Source organism: Aspergillus sydowii (genome assembly GCF_001890705.1).
Source record: "Aspergillus sydowii CBS 593.65 unplaced genomic scaffold ASPSYscaffold_12, whole genome shotgun sequence".
Classification (NCBI taxonomy): Eukaryota; Fungi; Ascomycota; class Eurotiomycetes; order Eurotiales; family Aspergillaceae; genus Aspergillus; species Aspergillus sydowii.
Genome location: NW_024467870.1, coordinates 362,428 through 377,334, shown reverse-complemented (window position 1 = coordinate 377,334; position 14,907 = coordinate 362,428). Strand labels below are relative to the sequence as shown.

Genomic DNA, 14,907 nt, shown 5'->3' with positions numbered 1-14,907 from the left:
GCTCTATCCTCAAATTCTCTAATTCCGTATCTAGCCCCGGATGACAAGCGCAATCTGTGCTAATTCCGTCTATAACGCCGGATCCCAATGGAAATATATGATATGTACACGGGGTTCCGAATGTCAAAGCCACAAAGCGATGTGATAAAACATCCCTTTGGGTACCGAATTAGTGGCACTGGCGTCCGAAGGCTCACTGTTACTATGGCAATGAATTCGCGCACCAAGTCTCCTTTATGCAAAAAGAAGGATTACAAGTTGGGCGCAACTAGCCCGATAATACTCCATGTCTTGATCCCACGTTATTACCTGGTCGCAGAGCTGTGACTACAAGACTCGTTAGGGCTGCTGTGGACCCGCTGCGTAAGCAACCCGGAACTCCGAGCGCATCTTGGAGACGCATCCCATACGAAGAAAATGGAGTGACTATCATGTGGAGCGAAGTTTAATCTTTAATACGGTCCTCGAAACAGACGATGAAGTAGTTTTCACAAATCCTCGTCTCACCCTCGCCCCCGGGTCCAATTGAGCACATCTTTCTCCCCGCATGGTATCAGAGCGGGGGCCAAAACTAAAGCCTGGAAATCGACCAATCCGCGATAATTGCGCGGTGGATGACAGACAAGATCAGCACTATCTTCGCCCACGCAGAGAACTCTGGGGTAGACAGATGGGATCAAAGCTGATCAACCGGGCCGGTAGTGCTCTGACCCCAACCCCTAGAGACCCCGGGTTAAACCCCGGAAACACACCAGGAGTTTTCTGCTACCCCGCAGTGGTGGCCGATTGGTTTTCCAGCCATTAGAGGCTATCGTAATGAAGCACTGCGCCACAGGACCGGCTACCGGCACCCTGGTTAGCGTGGCCTGCCGTAGCAGAGTGTCAAAGCGTCCCGATATCGTCAGTTTCTCCTCCTCTCCGTTCCGTCCTTGGCCGCCATTGTTCGAATTCCCTCCAGGGTTGATTGCCGAGGATTCTGAGTTGCGATGCTGCACCTGAATGATCAACTTGTTCCGGGCCATTTGCAGAGATCTAGTGCACGGTTGAGAACGAGAAGTGGATGTGGCGAATGTAAGGCCCCGCCGTGCAATGCATGTTAACAATGTTAACAACACCCCAGGTCGGCAGCGCCGGAAGAAGTGCGACGAGAAACGGCCCAAATGCGGAGGCTGCACTCGAAATGGCTTTGAATGTCGATGGCCCGGCGAGACGCAGCTCGTTGATCGACGAAGGCGTCCCAGGACTCCCGACGCTACAGCAGTGCCTGGCTTCTGTGGGCTGTCCCTGCCGCCACCTGTAAGCATGCCCGCACCTTTTCGCAGCAGTGAGCATCTGCGGATATACCGGTACTTTGCGCACTCCATAGCACCCAAGCTTGTCCGGCAGACCGCCTTATCCAGGTATTCTCATGAACTACACATCGTCCGTCTTGCCCTGGTTCACCCACCGCTGATGGGCGCTCTCATTGCTATTGCTGGGATGAGGATGTCGTCGCAGTCTTCCAGCCTCCAGTTGCTGGCTTTACAAAGTTATCTATTTTCTATTTCAAGGTTGAAGACGGGTATAATGGAGGGGCGGTTTGCCGGTACGGAGGATTGGCTTCTGGCCACCACCACCTGCTTGTGTGTTTTTGAAGTAAGAACCTCTACCCCCCTCTTACTCGCAGAGTTCAGACTAAAAGCACTACCTCCGTCAAGAACGCTCGCTGCGATGCGATGCCAAATGCCGGGTCTCATCTGTTAGCCTCTGGTCGCATATTGTCCCTTCGCAGACCAAAACCCCGAAACGCCTCGCAGGAGGCCGTCGTCTTCGAACGCATCTGCGTGGAATCATTTCTGTACCACGCTGCGCTTCTTGCGCTGTTTGACCCTTCCGTCAACTGCCTACCACTGACTACTACAAAGGAAGGTCTGAATCTGGAGCCCTACTTTTCAGAAAATCCGGATCACCCAGACGACGTCCCACCAGGTACCCTGACGTCAACCCAGCCGGTTCTGGATGCGTCTTGGAAGTTTTACCTTCTTATTCTAGATGTTACAAAGTTGGCTCAGTCATCGTCTCCTCTGGCCACCACTGCCTGGTCTCGATTGGAAGCCACGGTTGCGCATTTGGAGACGGCGATTAACAACCAGCAGAGGACGTCCGGTTCAGAGAATCGCGTCGGACGGCTGTATACCGTGGCAATCCGCATTCTACTTGTATACGCAGAGCCAAAGCCAAACCGCTCTTCCATGGTCGATTGGGTCAAGCTGATGGAATTATATCTCCTCCGGGGTCTGGAGATCATTACAAAATTGGCTGTTGACGAGTGGTTTTCGTACTATTATTTGTGGCCGCTGTTGGTTGTGGGCGCAGTGGCAGTCATACCTGGAGAGAAGCAGATCGTCCGAGCGAAGCTTTCTCAGGTATCAGCCTCACGGAAAAGCGGTCCTATTTCCTTGGCACAATATCGCCTGCGGAAAGTCTGGAGAGCAGGTGCTCAATATAATGACTCTGATCGTGGGCGAGTTGTTTCAAGGCAGCTTCAGACCTTGCTAAAGGATGATTGATGGCCCTAGTATTCTACTCCGGGCTAGGTTGGTTGGTTGGTTTGAATTTGATATTAGAGGTTGTACATTGCAGCCTTCAAAAGCATACCACAAATTCATGTAACCACAGTACACGAGTTTAAATCTTCGTCTCGATAAAGAAAAAACATCAGTCACAGATTTACCTTTATCGCCGTGCTTACGGTCTTCGCATCTTGGACCAGCTTTTCGTCTGCCATCGGCCTGCCTATCAGCTGGATGTGACACGGCGCGCCTTCGATCTCCTCTGCCCGATCTATAGTCGTTAGTAGATAAAACGAGATGAATTTTAAAGGCTCAACTTACAGTCTGGTACATAAGGAAGGTTGCGCCAATACGCCTTGTCTGCTACTTCATTGGCCGCACCAAATGGGATAACGCAGGCCGGATGCTTTTGCGCCGTTAGTGGATAAGCCCTATACATTTAAAGGAGAGGCAGATGATGAGAAGAGACGGATACTCACGTTAAGCAAGTTCCAGAGAACAGTATATACAGGAACCCCGTAGGTATCGTGAGGAACGGATGTGCTTTGATACGCGGCACCCAGGAGCAGATCAAGCTTGTTTTCAACAAACATCTTGCGTGCTTGTGTTGCGAACTGACCATGGGCTACATTCAGATCAAACAGATCCCTCAACGTGGGCTCCTTGGTCGGCTCGTTGAGGTCATAGGTGGACTTGAGCGAAGGGATGAATGGCTCCCCCGCCTGCGTTATATGGCGCAGTGCAGTTCGATCCGGGTCAAGGCCGAAATACCGCAATGCGAGTGAATTTGCGCCGGAGACGGACGGCGCTTGTCCTGCGAGGTCTATGATCTGGTGTCCGGCTGCAGTTAGCACCTTCACTGCGGCGTCGAGGGTGCGTCGCATCGGTGGGTGCAGTGGGAGCGACGGGTCCTCGGGCAGTAGCCCGATTGTAAGCCTCCCCTTTGGCGAAGGCGAAACGGCAGACCAAGGAACGCCGAGCGCGAAGTCATCCAGATCAGCAGGGGCAGGGTTCGAGTTGAGGACAACTTTGAGGAAGAGCTCTGCATCGCGAATGGAATGGCACAAGGGTCCCGCGGACGGAAGTATGCCCGTCATACCAGGGCGGCCCGCAGACGTCTGCCCTGCATATGGAACACGGCAAGCGGTGGGTTTGAACCCAAATACGCCGCAGCACAGGGCTGGGATGCGAATGGAGCCTGCGATATCTGTCCCAACGCCGAGGATGGATCCTCTCATCGCTACCAACGCCCCCTCTCCACCGCTGCTGCCCCCGGCGGTCAGGCTCCGGTTGTGCGGGTTGAGCACACGGCCAAAGACATTGTTATGGGAGTCTGGAGTCATCATCGTCTGGGGCACATTGGTTTTGACGTAGAGGACGGCCCCAGCGTTGTTCAGAATCTCAACCAAGGCTGAACTTGTCGACGATGGGGGTCGGTCGAGGAATCCGACGAACCCAAGCGTAGTCGGGATATCAGGGACGTTGAACGACTCCTTGATACTGATGGGTAGTCCGTGTAGTGGCCCTGTGGTTTTCCCGGTTCGAGCAAGTATTTCGTCCAGCTGCTTTGCCCGAGCCAGTGCTTTATCGAAGAATATTTCCGTCAAGCAGCAAGTCAGCTGCTGCGCAATGGCTGCCCGCTTGCAGAATGCCGTCGTGACCTCAACAGAGCTGAGGTCACCAGCAGCAAGCTTTTCCAGCAGTGCTGTGGCATCGTAGTCTTCGGTGATGTGAATTTCTCTCTCGGTCAGGATGCCAGATGTCTTGGGCACATCGAGGACATTCTGCGAAGTGCTGCGAAGGATATCGGCTGGTAAAATCCATTCTGGAGGAATGGCTGCTGCGATCTGAGCTTGCTTGCTCTGGACCTTTCGCTCCCACGCTGTGATAGTCATTTTTTTGGAGGAGCCTTGAACTTGAGCTTAAAACGAACTTTAGAAAAATAGGTGGCGCCGCAGGTGATGGCTGGCGTGTCAGACATGTCGAGTGGTCATCTTCGCAGATTTATAGGGCGAGAACTGGGACGCAGCATACTCCGGAGTACAAACGAAGACGGCTCCCGGTAAAGGCTAAACGAAACCGAGCCTTCTGAGTGGATCGGTCAAGTGTCCAATCAGGTCAATTTGCGCGGCGCCTCTACTCCCTACCGGTACCGCAGTGCCTGCATTGAACCGGAGGTTTGCACATTCATCGTCCTCTCCTCGCCGCACACACACGGTCCCTCTGTCTCGAGCAGGCTCCGCCACGGCTCGGACGGTACTCATTGAGAATATGCATATTATGGCTGCATTTCCGCGTACTCAGCCTGTTCGCTCCCAAAACTTAAATTTCCACAACGTACATTTGAATAGTTTCGTCGGAAGATTGCTTCAACTATGGAACATGACAGGGACCAGGTACGGCGCGTGATCAGTGAGTATCTCGCGGGCGTTGACAAGTCGCTGCAGCGACTCAATCTCGATGTAAGTCCCTGCTTATCATCTGGGTGACGGCCGAATATCCCATTCTTTCCGCCCAAGTGCATCCGGAATCTAACACTCTGGCCTAGATACACAGCAACCCCGAGCTTGCCTATGAGGAGCACTACGCGCATGACATTATAAGTACTTTTTTAGAGCGACAGGACGTGGTGGTTACGCGCAGTGCCTACGGGCTAGCCACCTGCTTTGAGGCGACCAGTGGCTCTGGGGGACGTTGTGTCAACTTCAATGCCGAGCTCGACGCCTTGCCAGGGCTCGGACATGCGTGCGGGCATAATCTCATCGCCACCGCTAGTGTGGCAGCCTTCCTCGCCCTGAGACACGCCCTTGCGGAGTTTTCTGTGCAGGGTCGAGTTCAACTGCTGGGGACCCCCGCCGAAGAGGATGGCGGCGGGAAAATCGATCTGTTAAAGGCCGGCGCCTACGAAAAGGCCGATGTATCGCTGATGGTGTAAGTGACAGGTCATCCTTCCAGACAAGTGGTCTTGTCCCTAATAGAAGACCATTTTTAAGGCATCCAATGGCCGAATCCAGCTTTCGTGACCGCGGTGTCGTTGGCGCCGCTGGCCAAAGGTCCATCGCTTGCGTCGATCTAGTTTGCACATTTACTGGAGTCAGTGCCCATGCAGGCGCTAATCCTTGGGAGGGTGTAAATGCCCTGGACGCCTTTGTGACATCGTACATGAACATCTCTGCCCTGCGTCAGCAGATACAGCCACAGGATAGAATTCATGGGACAATTCTGGAGGCTCCAAAAATTACCAATGCGATACCTGAGAGGACAGTTGCGAAGTTCTCTGTTCGGAGCACCACCATGAGTAGCCTGGCGCGTCTTACTGAGCGCGTACGCCTCTGCTTGAAGGCCGGCGCCCTGGCCACGGGTTGCCAGGTGGCCTTCGAGGATACCACAGCGTACGCTGACCTGCGCGTAAACGAACACCTGTGTGCGGAGTACCGCCGGTCTATGCAGGAGCAAGGAGAGACACTGTTGCTTGTGGAGGAGGATGTTATGACGGGGTCGACCGACCAAGGGAATGTTAGCCATGCCATTCCGGCACTTCATGGTATCATTGGCATCCCGGTTCTAAATGGCGCACAGAACCACACTCGTGAGTTCTGCGTGGCCTCGGGGCAGCTGGCTGCTTACAAAATCATCCTGAAAGCTGCTGCTGCTATGGCCATGACGGGCTGGACAATCTTAATAGACGACTCGTTTTATGGTACGGTAGAGAAGGCGCACAGCTCATGAGTAAATCAGCTCCTAGATAGGTGAACAAGCAGGCAGCGAATACATTTACTCTCTGCACGGTTGATGAATCCAAAGAAAGTTCAGAAGCTCGCTTTAGGTTTGCTAGTCAGGCTGAGGTTCAGACTAACCTCAGACGCCGTCAGCTGCGTATTCTAACATCTACCGAGTCAAGAGGCCGGGGCGAGGTTTCGAACAGGCGGGAGAATAGCGACAGGAAAGCAAAGCTTTGATGGACCAGACTCTGCAATTTCCCCAGAGCTCGCCCCAGACCCACAATTTAGACATCCGCTTCCGGTGGAGCCGGCAATGAAGCTACAGCCAATCACAGAGATTTACGCGGTGTATGCACTTGCTCTCTCCCCCGAACTGCGCAACCGTCCGGCATTAGGGAGAGCCCTGGAAGCCGGACCACCAGGACATTAATGGGGTAGTATCAATGAGGCAGTGATAGCGCCTATCTATAAATGCGGCTGAGGTTCGGTGGTTCTGTAAGTAGACACGTTGCTCTTTTCTTTTCCTCCCACGCTTTGCTCACCCGAATCTCAGATATTTCAATTTGTTTCTTGCTACCTATGGCGTCTGACCGAGAAGATGCCCTTGCGGATTGCAAAGCGGGTAGGGACAAACAGCAACTCGACCAGCTATCAGTCGACCAGACGGGAAATGTGGCGGATGTCGCGACCCCAGAAGCACGAAAAGTCCGCTTGAAGATCGACTGTGTGCTTCTTCCTTTGCTGGGTGTTTGCTACATGCTCCAGTTCCTGGACAAGCAAACACTGAGCTATGCATCATTACTGGGTATCTTGGACGATGTCAACCTAGTCGACAGCCAGTTTTCGTGGACCGCATCGATATTCTACTTCGGTTTCATTTTCTGGTCCTATCCGACGGTATACCTTTCTGTCCGGTTGCCGATTGGAAAATACTTAAGCTGTACAGTGTAGGTGTTCCTTGGCGAGTCTGATCAAATCTGAGTGTGCTGGGGCATGCTAACCTCCCTATTATGGCTTCAGAATTGTATGGGCGGCAGTCCTCATGTGCCACGCTGCATGCCGCAGCTTCGCTACGCTTATGGTCACTCGTTTCTTCCTCGGGGCCTTCGAAGCCGCAATTGCCCCCGGGTTCTCGCTCATCACAGGAAAATGGTACACGCGCAAAGAGCAGCCCCTGCGCTATGGGCTCTGGTTCGCCGGGTCTGCTGTGGCAAGTCTCTTTGGCGGCCTCGCGGCCTACGGGATTGGACACATCGATGGTGCTCTTGCACCGTGGCAATACCTCTTTCTCATATTCGGTGGGGTGACTGCTTTCTGGGGCACGGTAATGCTGTTCCTCCTCCCCGATAGCACCAACAATGCCCTGTGGTTGCGGAAGGCCCAACGGCAAGTCGCGGCTCAACGTGTGCTGGAATCCTCGCAGAATGTCCGCGGTGGCCGCGGCGGCGGCTATAAACCCTACCAGGTGGTTGAAGCGTTCAAGGACCCCGTTACATGGTGCCTATCGCTGTACTCATTCAGCGTCAATATCGCAAACGGCGGCTTGACCTCGTTCGGATCTCTCGTGATCCAGGGATTTGGATATGAGGGGATACAAGCGCTACTCATCCAAATGCCGACAGGTGCAGCTCAATTAGGTTTTATTTTTGTCGGTGCCATCATATGTTCGTACTTTCGGAACATGCGTACTATCGTCATGTTCTGCTTCGCCGTCATCAGCATGCTAGGCATGGTACTTATGTATGCTCTCGACGAGAATAATCGATCTGGCCGCCTGGCTGGATTCTGCCTCAGCCTGGCATTTTCGGCGAATATGCCCATAGCCTTGTCGCTGGTTACGAGCAATGTGGGCGGCATGACGAAAAAGGCCACCGTTAATGCCTGTGTGCTGGTCATGTACTGTGTTGGCAACATCGTCGGCCCGCAGTTCTTCAACGTCGAGGATGCACCAAATTATCCCAAGGGTATCCGGGCAAGTCTGGCTGGCTTCTGCCTCGGGGCATTTTTCGTCGCAGCCTTGCGCGTGTACTTGATGTGGGCGAACGCACGTCGAGACCGGCAGTCGAATAGCGAAGAAAGCACTGTACCAGACCTGGAGGATAAGACGGACTGGGAGATTCCATCCTTTCGATATGTTTTGTGAACTGTTGGTTTACGTATATGGTGTACAGGCAGTTGCGAGTACATGATATCCCTCAGTAGTACCTGATTGTTCTAGTTTCAGACAGAATCAGGAGATGGACCTATCAGCGTCTGCCCTGGACCAGAAATATTGACATCGTTCATCGCCACATGAAGTATACTGGAGGTGACCTGCGACATCGATCCTAATATTAAAAGATACAAGTAGCGGCATTGAAGATGCTCAGGGTTTCTACCCATTGCCCGGCACCCTTACACGAGTATAAGCTACGAAAGAAGGAAGCAGAAACTTGCTCGTCTGAGTTGGAGGTGGTGGCCTCCTAGGTACGGTCGAGATAGAGGTTAGTAGGATATAACGTTGCAACGGCTTCACCGAATGAGTAAGCTGTGCAAAACTCTCTACAAAGCCAATATTCAAAGAGTGCATGAATTCTCATTAAGCACAGCTATATAAGGTCTAGTGATCTTGCTAAAATATTAATATAGGAGGTAAAGACAGGAGTGCATAGGTGAAAATAATAACTCCCAGCTCCCTGCAAGTCTTGAGAAGATAGGTACCAGAAGGGCCTTTAATATTAGATATCTATCAATTATACTTAACCTATACTAGAGAGATAAGATAGATAGTATAAGTATAATAAAATATTAATATGATGATTTGAATAAATTAAAATATTTTATCTTTATTTATCTAATTAGACATTAGTCTAAGGCTGTTCTCCTTAGCAACACGATAGAGAAGCACCCCATAAAAAGGAAACGGTATAACTATTGTAGGGAGTGAAGGTTATCATCATATATAGTCAAGCTTTATTTTCTAGCCAACGAACAAAAATTGTTGACAATATGCCTATATTGTACTTGGATGAAAAGGCGGTTTTCGTCTGCAATGGATTTGAAATACCTATAGGCATATACAGTATTCGGAAGGCCCGTATCTCTATTAGTTGGACGAAGAAGGCGCCGTGATAAAAGGTAACAGAGCTTAATCAAGCCTTATGGGATGAGTATATATATAACATATCCGAGTCCTATTCATAGGAGATACTCTTTGTCGACGAGTCAGGGTATGATAAACGGGTGGACTTTGGGCAGCAGATCTCCCATCGCCCCTCAACACCACGATTCCTGTATAGGGCTCGCCCCCTCTGCCTCCAGACCGGATGCGATCGTGACAGTATGGTTCCAAGTTTCTGACATATAAGCCTCTTTTCATCCGTAGCTCCTTTTTAATGAGCTAAGTTTCGAAACTACATCTTAACTGGCCGAGTATGCTGGATAAGGTAAGCAGACAGTGATAGATATTTGCGATTGTTGGGAAACATTTACGCCGGAGGCCACAAGTGAACTTTAGCTCACTCATAAGAAGCCCTGCTTCTATCTTAATAACGCGCGATTTCCTCTGGAATAAATTGTATGCCAAGGCTTCTGGCCCTTGTCACCGAGAAGTGATCTGAAACTTGGTAGAAGAGATCTCGATTCTTTATATCTGCGCCCCTAAGCCCTACACTCCTCCACCAGCACCTATAAACACAACCAAGACCGCGGCATAAGCAGCAGTACATGCTACAATGTCCTTTGGCTCCGATGATCTCATAAATACCGCTAATCCAACGGCAACGGCAAGCACGAAGCAAGTCGTAGTTACTAGGTTGGTAATCTTTGAGGGATGTAAAACCATTATGAGCATTGGAATCACCAGAGCGAGTCCACCACAAAGAGCCATCGCTAGCCGAAGCCAAAGCCTATTTTTTTCCATCAGCATCTCTCGTTTCCGGATCCCGGACTGATTAGCTTTTTTCAGTTCATCTCGGAAATGCTTTTCAACTTCCTCTTCAAGAGTGTGAATTCGCTGGCGTCTTCTTCCGGCTTCAACGCCTAGTGGCGCAAGCTCTTCTAGCTCCGACTTCATCACGTCGACTTCAGCCATTGACCTAGTGCAGGTCTCCAAATTGACGTGCTCGTAGATCCAACTATTTGTGGCGCGAAAAGCATGATAATCTTGCACCGCTTTGGCTGCATTCTTTTTAGATTGATGCTTGCTCAGTAGTGTCGTATAAAACTTACAGTAATGGCCTAAATCCTTCCTGATCATATCAGCTACGGCATCGTCCGTGAGACGCAAGGCGTCTCTCTGTCTCCAATGTTTCAGAAGTCTAGCTCGAGAATACAAAACATTGTAGCGAAAGAGAGGCTCAACTGATAATATATCATCTGGGACCTGTATTTTCACGGAGTTGGAGAGATTGGGAGCCCATCCGGAAGAACCAGGAGGGTCTGGAGCCGGGATTGGATTGTCTGCCATTCTCTACTCCGCCAAAGCCTCCAAGAGAAGAAATATAGAACAACGAGGAGCCAAGTTAGGTGCGATGCCGGTATCAAATGCAAGCGCTACAGGGTTCGGATGAGTGGGGAGAAAAGCTCTGAGATTCTTCCCAACGCTCACTCATTCTGATGCTGACGTGGCACAGGTGCCGCAGCTGCATTAGCGTGTTGTACAAGACACGAAGCCCAACTTTACAATGCAGTAGTTCGATAGTAATATAAGACAGAACCTTCGGATACGAACGGTTTAAAACAAATGTATTTTTTCATTAGATCGCCGTTTATCTAGATATCTGGAAGGAAGACGCACGAGTTTGACTCCTCAACAGATAATGGAAGAAAGTTGCGGCGCTGACATTAGTATCAAATGAATGCGGAGTGTGTTCCTGGCCGTCTTTATACAGTTTAGTCATTTTGAGTTTCTGTTTGGTGTGGGTAGGAGCCAAAAAGAATCCCACTTACACAGGAGCATATATATGTACAGGCATTCTCAATATACCGCTTTGGTTTGGGTTTGAGGTTGATATTCTTACTTCGGCACGAGTAATTGAACATGTAGCTAGTGAGCTGCTTGAGAAAAGAATGCGCCCATTTGGCAAAGGAATGGTTCCAGGACATGGATTTGGTCATGGGCAGGGCTTTGTCCATCTTGTCGAGGGCGCGTTAGTCGCTTGAGTAGAGCCGGTTGAGGATGTATGAGACGAGGGTGATCATGGCGTTGAATACTGATAAGCGTTGGCATAATAATATTACCACAAGGATACAAGGAATGGCGAGGAAGGGCTGCGTACGGTAGTAAATATTGTACCAAGCCAAGCCTGCGGTTTTTTTAGTCTGCTCGTGTCGCAGCTCAACGACATCTATGGGCTGGCTCTATTGCAGCGGTCACGCAGAGCCGGTGGCTGTTGCTTGGAGATACCGGGCCCCGAGGAGCAGAGCCTGGACACAGCTCGAGAGATCATTCACTGAGGAGAGTAGGTTGAAGCAGAACCATGGCGATGTCGTAGTGCTTCCGCGCAGCAACGGTTGCCCGATCCTCGAGCCAGTGTGAACTGCACAACGCAAGGATCATATTAAGGATTATGAAGGCAGGGCGATGTTTATACCGTTCCTGGGGTGGACAGTTAAGCGCCGCATCGAACATGACCTATGCGCTGGGCTGGTGGAATAGAGGCGTCAGATAGTGTCTGTGTTCGAAATATCGACTATGCACTGTGGCTGCGTTGGCTGGTAGAGCGTATAGATAGTCATGGAGCAGCAGCCCAGGCTCGTTACTCGCACGCATCTCGTCTGGAGCTATTACTCAGTGGGTTTTTGAATCGCGTCCGTAGATGCTGCGCAGGATTAACTGGGTAAAGGACGTTCCGATGGAGACAGTCGCATCTACCACGATTGACGGCCGCTTACAGGCGCAGGAGATGTTATTGTATTCCCGGGGCAGGACACGCAAGCGCGTTTGGAGACATCGTGTGCAGCATCGTCCCCGGTTGGTGTCTTCGCGAGTTGTTATCCGTTTGCTGCAGGGATCCTTCTATAGCCTCGGGGTGCTTTTCCAGACTGCACACATATCTGTAGATGTTCGATATCTAGCTCTGATGACCGGATAATGGTACCCACGCATCCCGGGCTGGTTCTCCAGATATACCCTCCTGCATCCATGTGCATTGGCGGACGTTGTCGCATTTAGTTTTGAGTGTGCGACAGCTGAAGCAAGAGACGACGACTCTATTTCGGCGTTGCTTGACCGGATTGGCGCTGTCTCTGACCATGTTGCAAGTGCTATTGATCAAGGTGAATGAGGAGACGGAGTTACGGGAGTTGGCAATTGGAGACTTTTCAGCTTGGAGTGCGCGATTAACAGAGGCAGGCTCTGTCTAACTCCCTGTGGACTCTGTCAGAGTATAGTGAGACCGCCAGCTGGGTTGGTACGACGACTACGCTTTATGCTCATACTACAAAGGTTAGGGCCGCTCTTGCTTTCACCTGGATTCTTAGGGTAATTTATTTGCTTATACGGCATAGCTAATAGTTTATACTTTCAAGGCTACGAACCGCAAACTACCGAAATATCAACGATCATGAATATATTCCGTCAGATCCTTTCCTGCCAGGTGTCGTTTTACGTGAGTGAATGGTTTGACTGGACTTGCATGGTTTTCCAACAAATTGACTAAATATCGCTTAGCTTTCCGCTAGCTGACAAAGTCGGCATTCAGAATACTGGATTATATTTGCTGATCGTGCCATTATGATTTCTGCCTTCGTGCAAGATCTGCGTAAACAGATCAATGGCTAATGGCATCTCAGAAGCTCAGCAATGAGGAGCTATGCTTAGTGATAACTGCCGATCATGCAACGTTGGACAATAACATACCCAGCTGGTGCTACCAGAGCGTTACATGGAGCCACCACAGATGCATCGATCCCCGCTTCCACTGCACACAATACGCGACCCGATCGGCTGTCCGGGATGTATGCATGGATAAATACAGTTCACTGCTTTGTCTGAACTCAATTCCAAGTCCGAATTTACGATTACGTTGCAAGAAGAAACACCATGTTTAACCATATGTTCACGCTCTCACTGCTTCACATGGCTGTTGCCATGCCCCAGCCTATTCTTCCTTTACCCCCGATGGGCTTTAACAACTGGGCTCGCTACGAGACCAATATAAGCGAGGCAATTTTCGTCGATGCTGCCGATTCCATGATCAAGCACGGCTTACTCTCCGCTGGCTACAACCGCATCAACCTTGACGACGCATGGTCAACGAAAGAGCGAGCCTCAAATGGCTCCATGGTCTGGGATGACACAAAATTTCCCCGGGGTCTCTACTGGCTCACGGCCCATCTCAAGTCCAAGGGCTTCATCCCAGGAATCTACACCGATGCTGGGAATCTCTCCTGTGGCGGGTACCCTGGTGCTCTCGACCACGAACAGATCGACTACGACGATTTTGCGAAATGGGGCTTCGAGTATCTCAAAATGGACGGTTGTAGTATGCCTGAGCCTAGCACTGAGGAGGTCTATCATGAGGTCTACAGCCGTTGGCACCGGCTGCTCTCGTCCGTGGAGAACCCAATGGTCTTCTCTGACTCTGCCCCGGCGTATTTCTCCGGCAAAGACAACCTAACCGACTGGTACACTATCATGGGATGGGCCCAGAAGTATGGCCAACTGGCGCGCCACTCCGATGATATCCAGACGTATCCTGACGGAGACTCCTGGGGTAGCATGATGAACAACTACAACTATCACGTCCGTCTGGCGCGCTACCAGAAGCCGGGCTACTTCAACGATCCCGACTTTCTGAATGTCGACCATCCTTCGTATAGCCTTGACGAGAAGAAAAGCCACTTTGCCCTTTGGTGCGCGTTTTCCGCGCCCCTGATTCTTAGCACAGACTTGACTGCTACCACAGCTGAAGAGGTCGAGTACCTCACTAATAAAGACCTCATCGCCGTCAACCAGGATAGGTTGATCCAGCAGGCGACACTCGTTAGCCGTGATAACACGTGGGATGTCTTATCGAAGAGCCTTGACAACGGAGACCGCGTTCTCGTAGCCCTGAACAAGGGCGACTCGGTGGCCGACATTGCAATACCCTGGACGCGCATCGGTTTCTCCCCCAGCACACTCCGACATGTGAAGGGTTTCAGCGTCAAGAACCTATGGACAGGCGAGACCATTGACATCTCCAGCAGCGAAAATGGTATTACGGCGACAAGTGTCGCCTCCCACGGAACTGGTGTCTTCCGTATCGCCAACTCCGCTGGCCCTGTTACACCTACCGGCCTTATATTCAACACGCGCAGCATGAAGTGTCTCACTGATAATTCCTCTGGCAACGTCATCTTCGATACATGTGATGGATCTGATGCGCAGACCTGGAGTATTCGCTCGGACGGCCACATCAGTAGCGTCCTGCGCCCTGAAGATTGCATCGTCGACCAGGAGGGGGCGGTTTTGTCTTCTCAGTCTGGCTGTCATTCGGATTCGTGGAGTTACGGGGTCTCGGGTAATTTAGTTAATGGCAATTCCAATAACTGCCTGACGGAGGAGGCCAATGGGGTCGCTACTGCTGTTAAGTGCGGTTATGAGCTTAACGAGCAGGTACATGGCCTTCCTGTCGGTGTCACTGTTGGCATTTAGGTAGTCTCCTGAG

The 14,907-nt window shown here is 51.1% G+C and overlaps 5 protein-coding genes across 5 annotated transcripts; 3 read left to right on the top strand and 2 right to left on the bottom strand.

The window, feature by feature from the left end:
- Window positions 1–986: 986 nt before the first annotated feature.
- On the top strand, window positions 987–2,549 carry ASPSYDRAFT_60800 (Zn(II)2Cys6 transcription factor; the record flags this gene model as incomplete). Its single annotated transcript, XM_040849904.1, has 3 exons — window positions 987–1,071; window positions 1,121–1,635; window positions 1,674–2,549. 3 exons carry the CDS (start codon window positions 987–989, stop codon window positions 2,547–2,549), a joined length of 1,476 nt encoding a protein of 491 aa, XP_040698857.1.
- A 152-nt stretch (window positions 2,550–2,701) lies between these two features.
- On the bottom strand, window positions 2,702–4,591 carry ASPSYDRAFT_135534 (uncharacterized protein; the record flags this gene model as incomplete). Its single annotated transcript, XM_040840728.1, has 3 exons — window positions 3,032–4,591; window positions 2,874–2,958; window positions 2,702–2,823 (listed from the first exon to the last, which is right to left on the bottom strand). The coding sequence occupies exons 1-3, from the start codon at window positions 4,445–4,447 to the stop codon at window positions 2,702–2,704; spliced, it is 1,623 nt and encodes a 540-aa protein (XP_040698856.1). The 5' UTR covers window positions 4,448–4,591.
- A 336-nt stretch (window positions 4,592–4,927) lies between these two features.
- On the top strand, window positions 4,928–8,417 carry ASPSYDRAFT_60798 (uncharacterized protein; the record flags this gene model as incomplete). The annotated part of the gene is made up of 5 exons (XM_040849903.1): window positions 4,928–5,014; window positions 5,101–5,483; window positions 5,546–6,252; window positions 6,930–7,221; window positions 7,295–8,417. The coding sequence occupies 5 exons, from the start codon at window positions 4,928–4,930 to the stop codon at window positions 8,415–8,417; spliced, it is 2,592 nt and encodes an 863-aa protein (XP_040698855.1).
- Window positions 8,418–9,747: 1,330 nt separating this feature from the next.
- ASPSYDRAFT_135531 (uncharacterized protein) lies at window positions 9,748–10,811 on the bottom strand. The gene is made up of 2 exons (XM_040840727.1): window positions 10,484–10,811; window positions 9,748–10,432 (listed from the first exon to the last, which is right to left on the bottom strand). The coding sequence occupies exons 1-2, from the start codon at window positions 10,719–10,721 to the stop codon at window positions 9,921–9,923; spliced, it is 750 nt and encodes a 249-aa protein (XP_040698854.1). The 5' UTR covers window positions 10,722–10,811; the 3' UTR covers window positions 9,748–9,920.
- A 2,523-nt stretch (window positions 10,812–13,334) lies between these two features.
- aglA (putative alpha-galactosidase) lies at window positions 13,335–14,894 on the top strand (the record flags this gene model as incomplete). The annotated part of the gene is made up of 1 exon (XM_040849902.1): window positions 13,335–14,894. One exon carries the CDS (start codon window positions 13,335–13,337, stop codon window positions 14,892–14,894), a length of 1,560 nt encoding a protein of 519 aa, XP_040698853.1.
- Between the last annotated feature and the right edge of the window lie 13 nt (window positions 14,895–14,907).

Coding starts and splice junctions, on each gene's coding strand:
- ASPSYDRAFT_135531 (XM_040840727.1), bottom strand. CDS start 10,721: ATGGCAGACAATCCAATCCCGGCTCCAGACCCTCCTGGTTCTTCCGGA. Junction 10,433..10,483: donor GAAGGATTTAGGCCATTACT/GTAAGTTTTATA, acceptor AAAAGAATGCAG/CCAAAGCGGTGCAAGATTAT.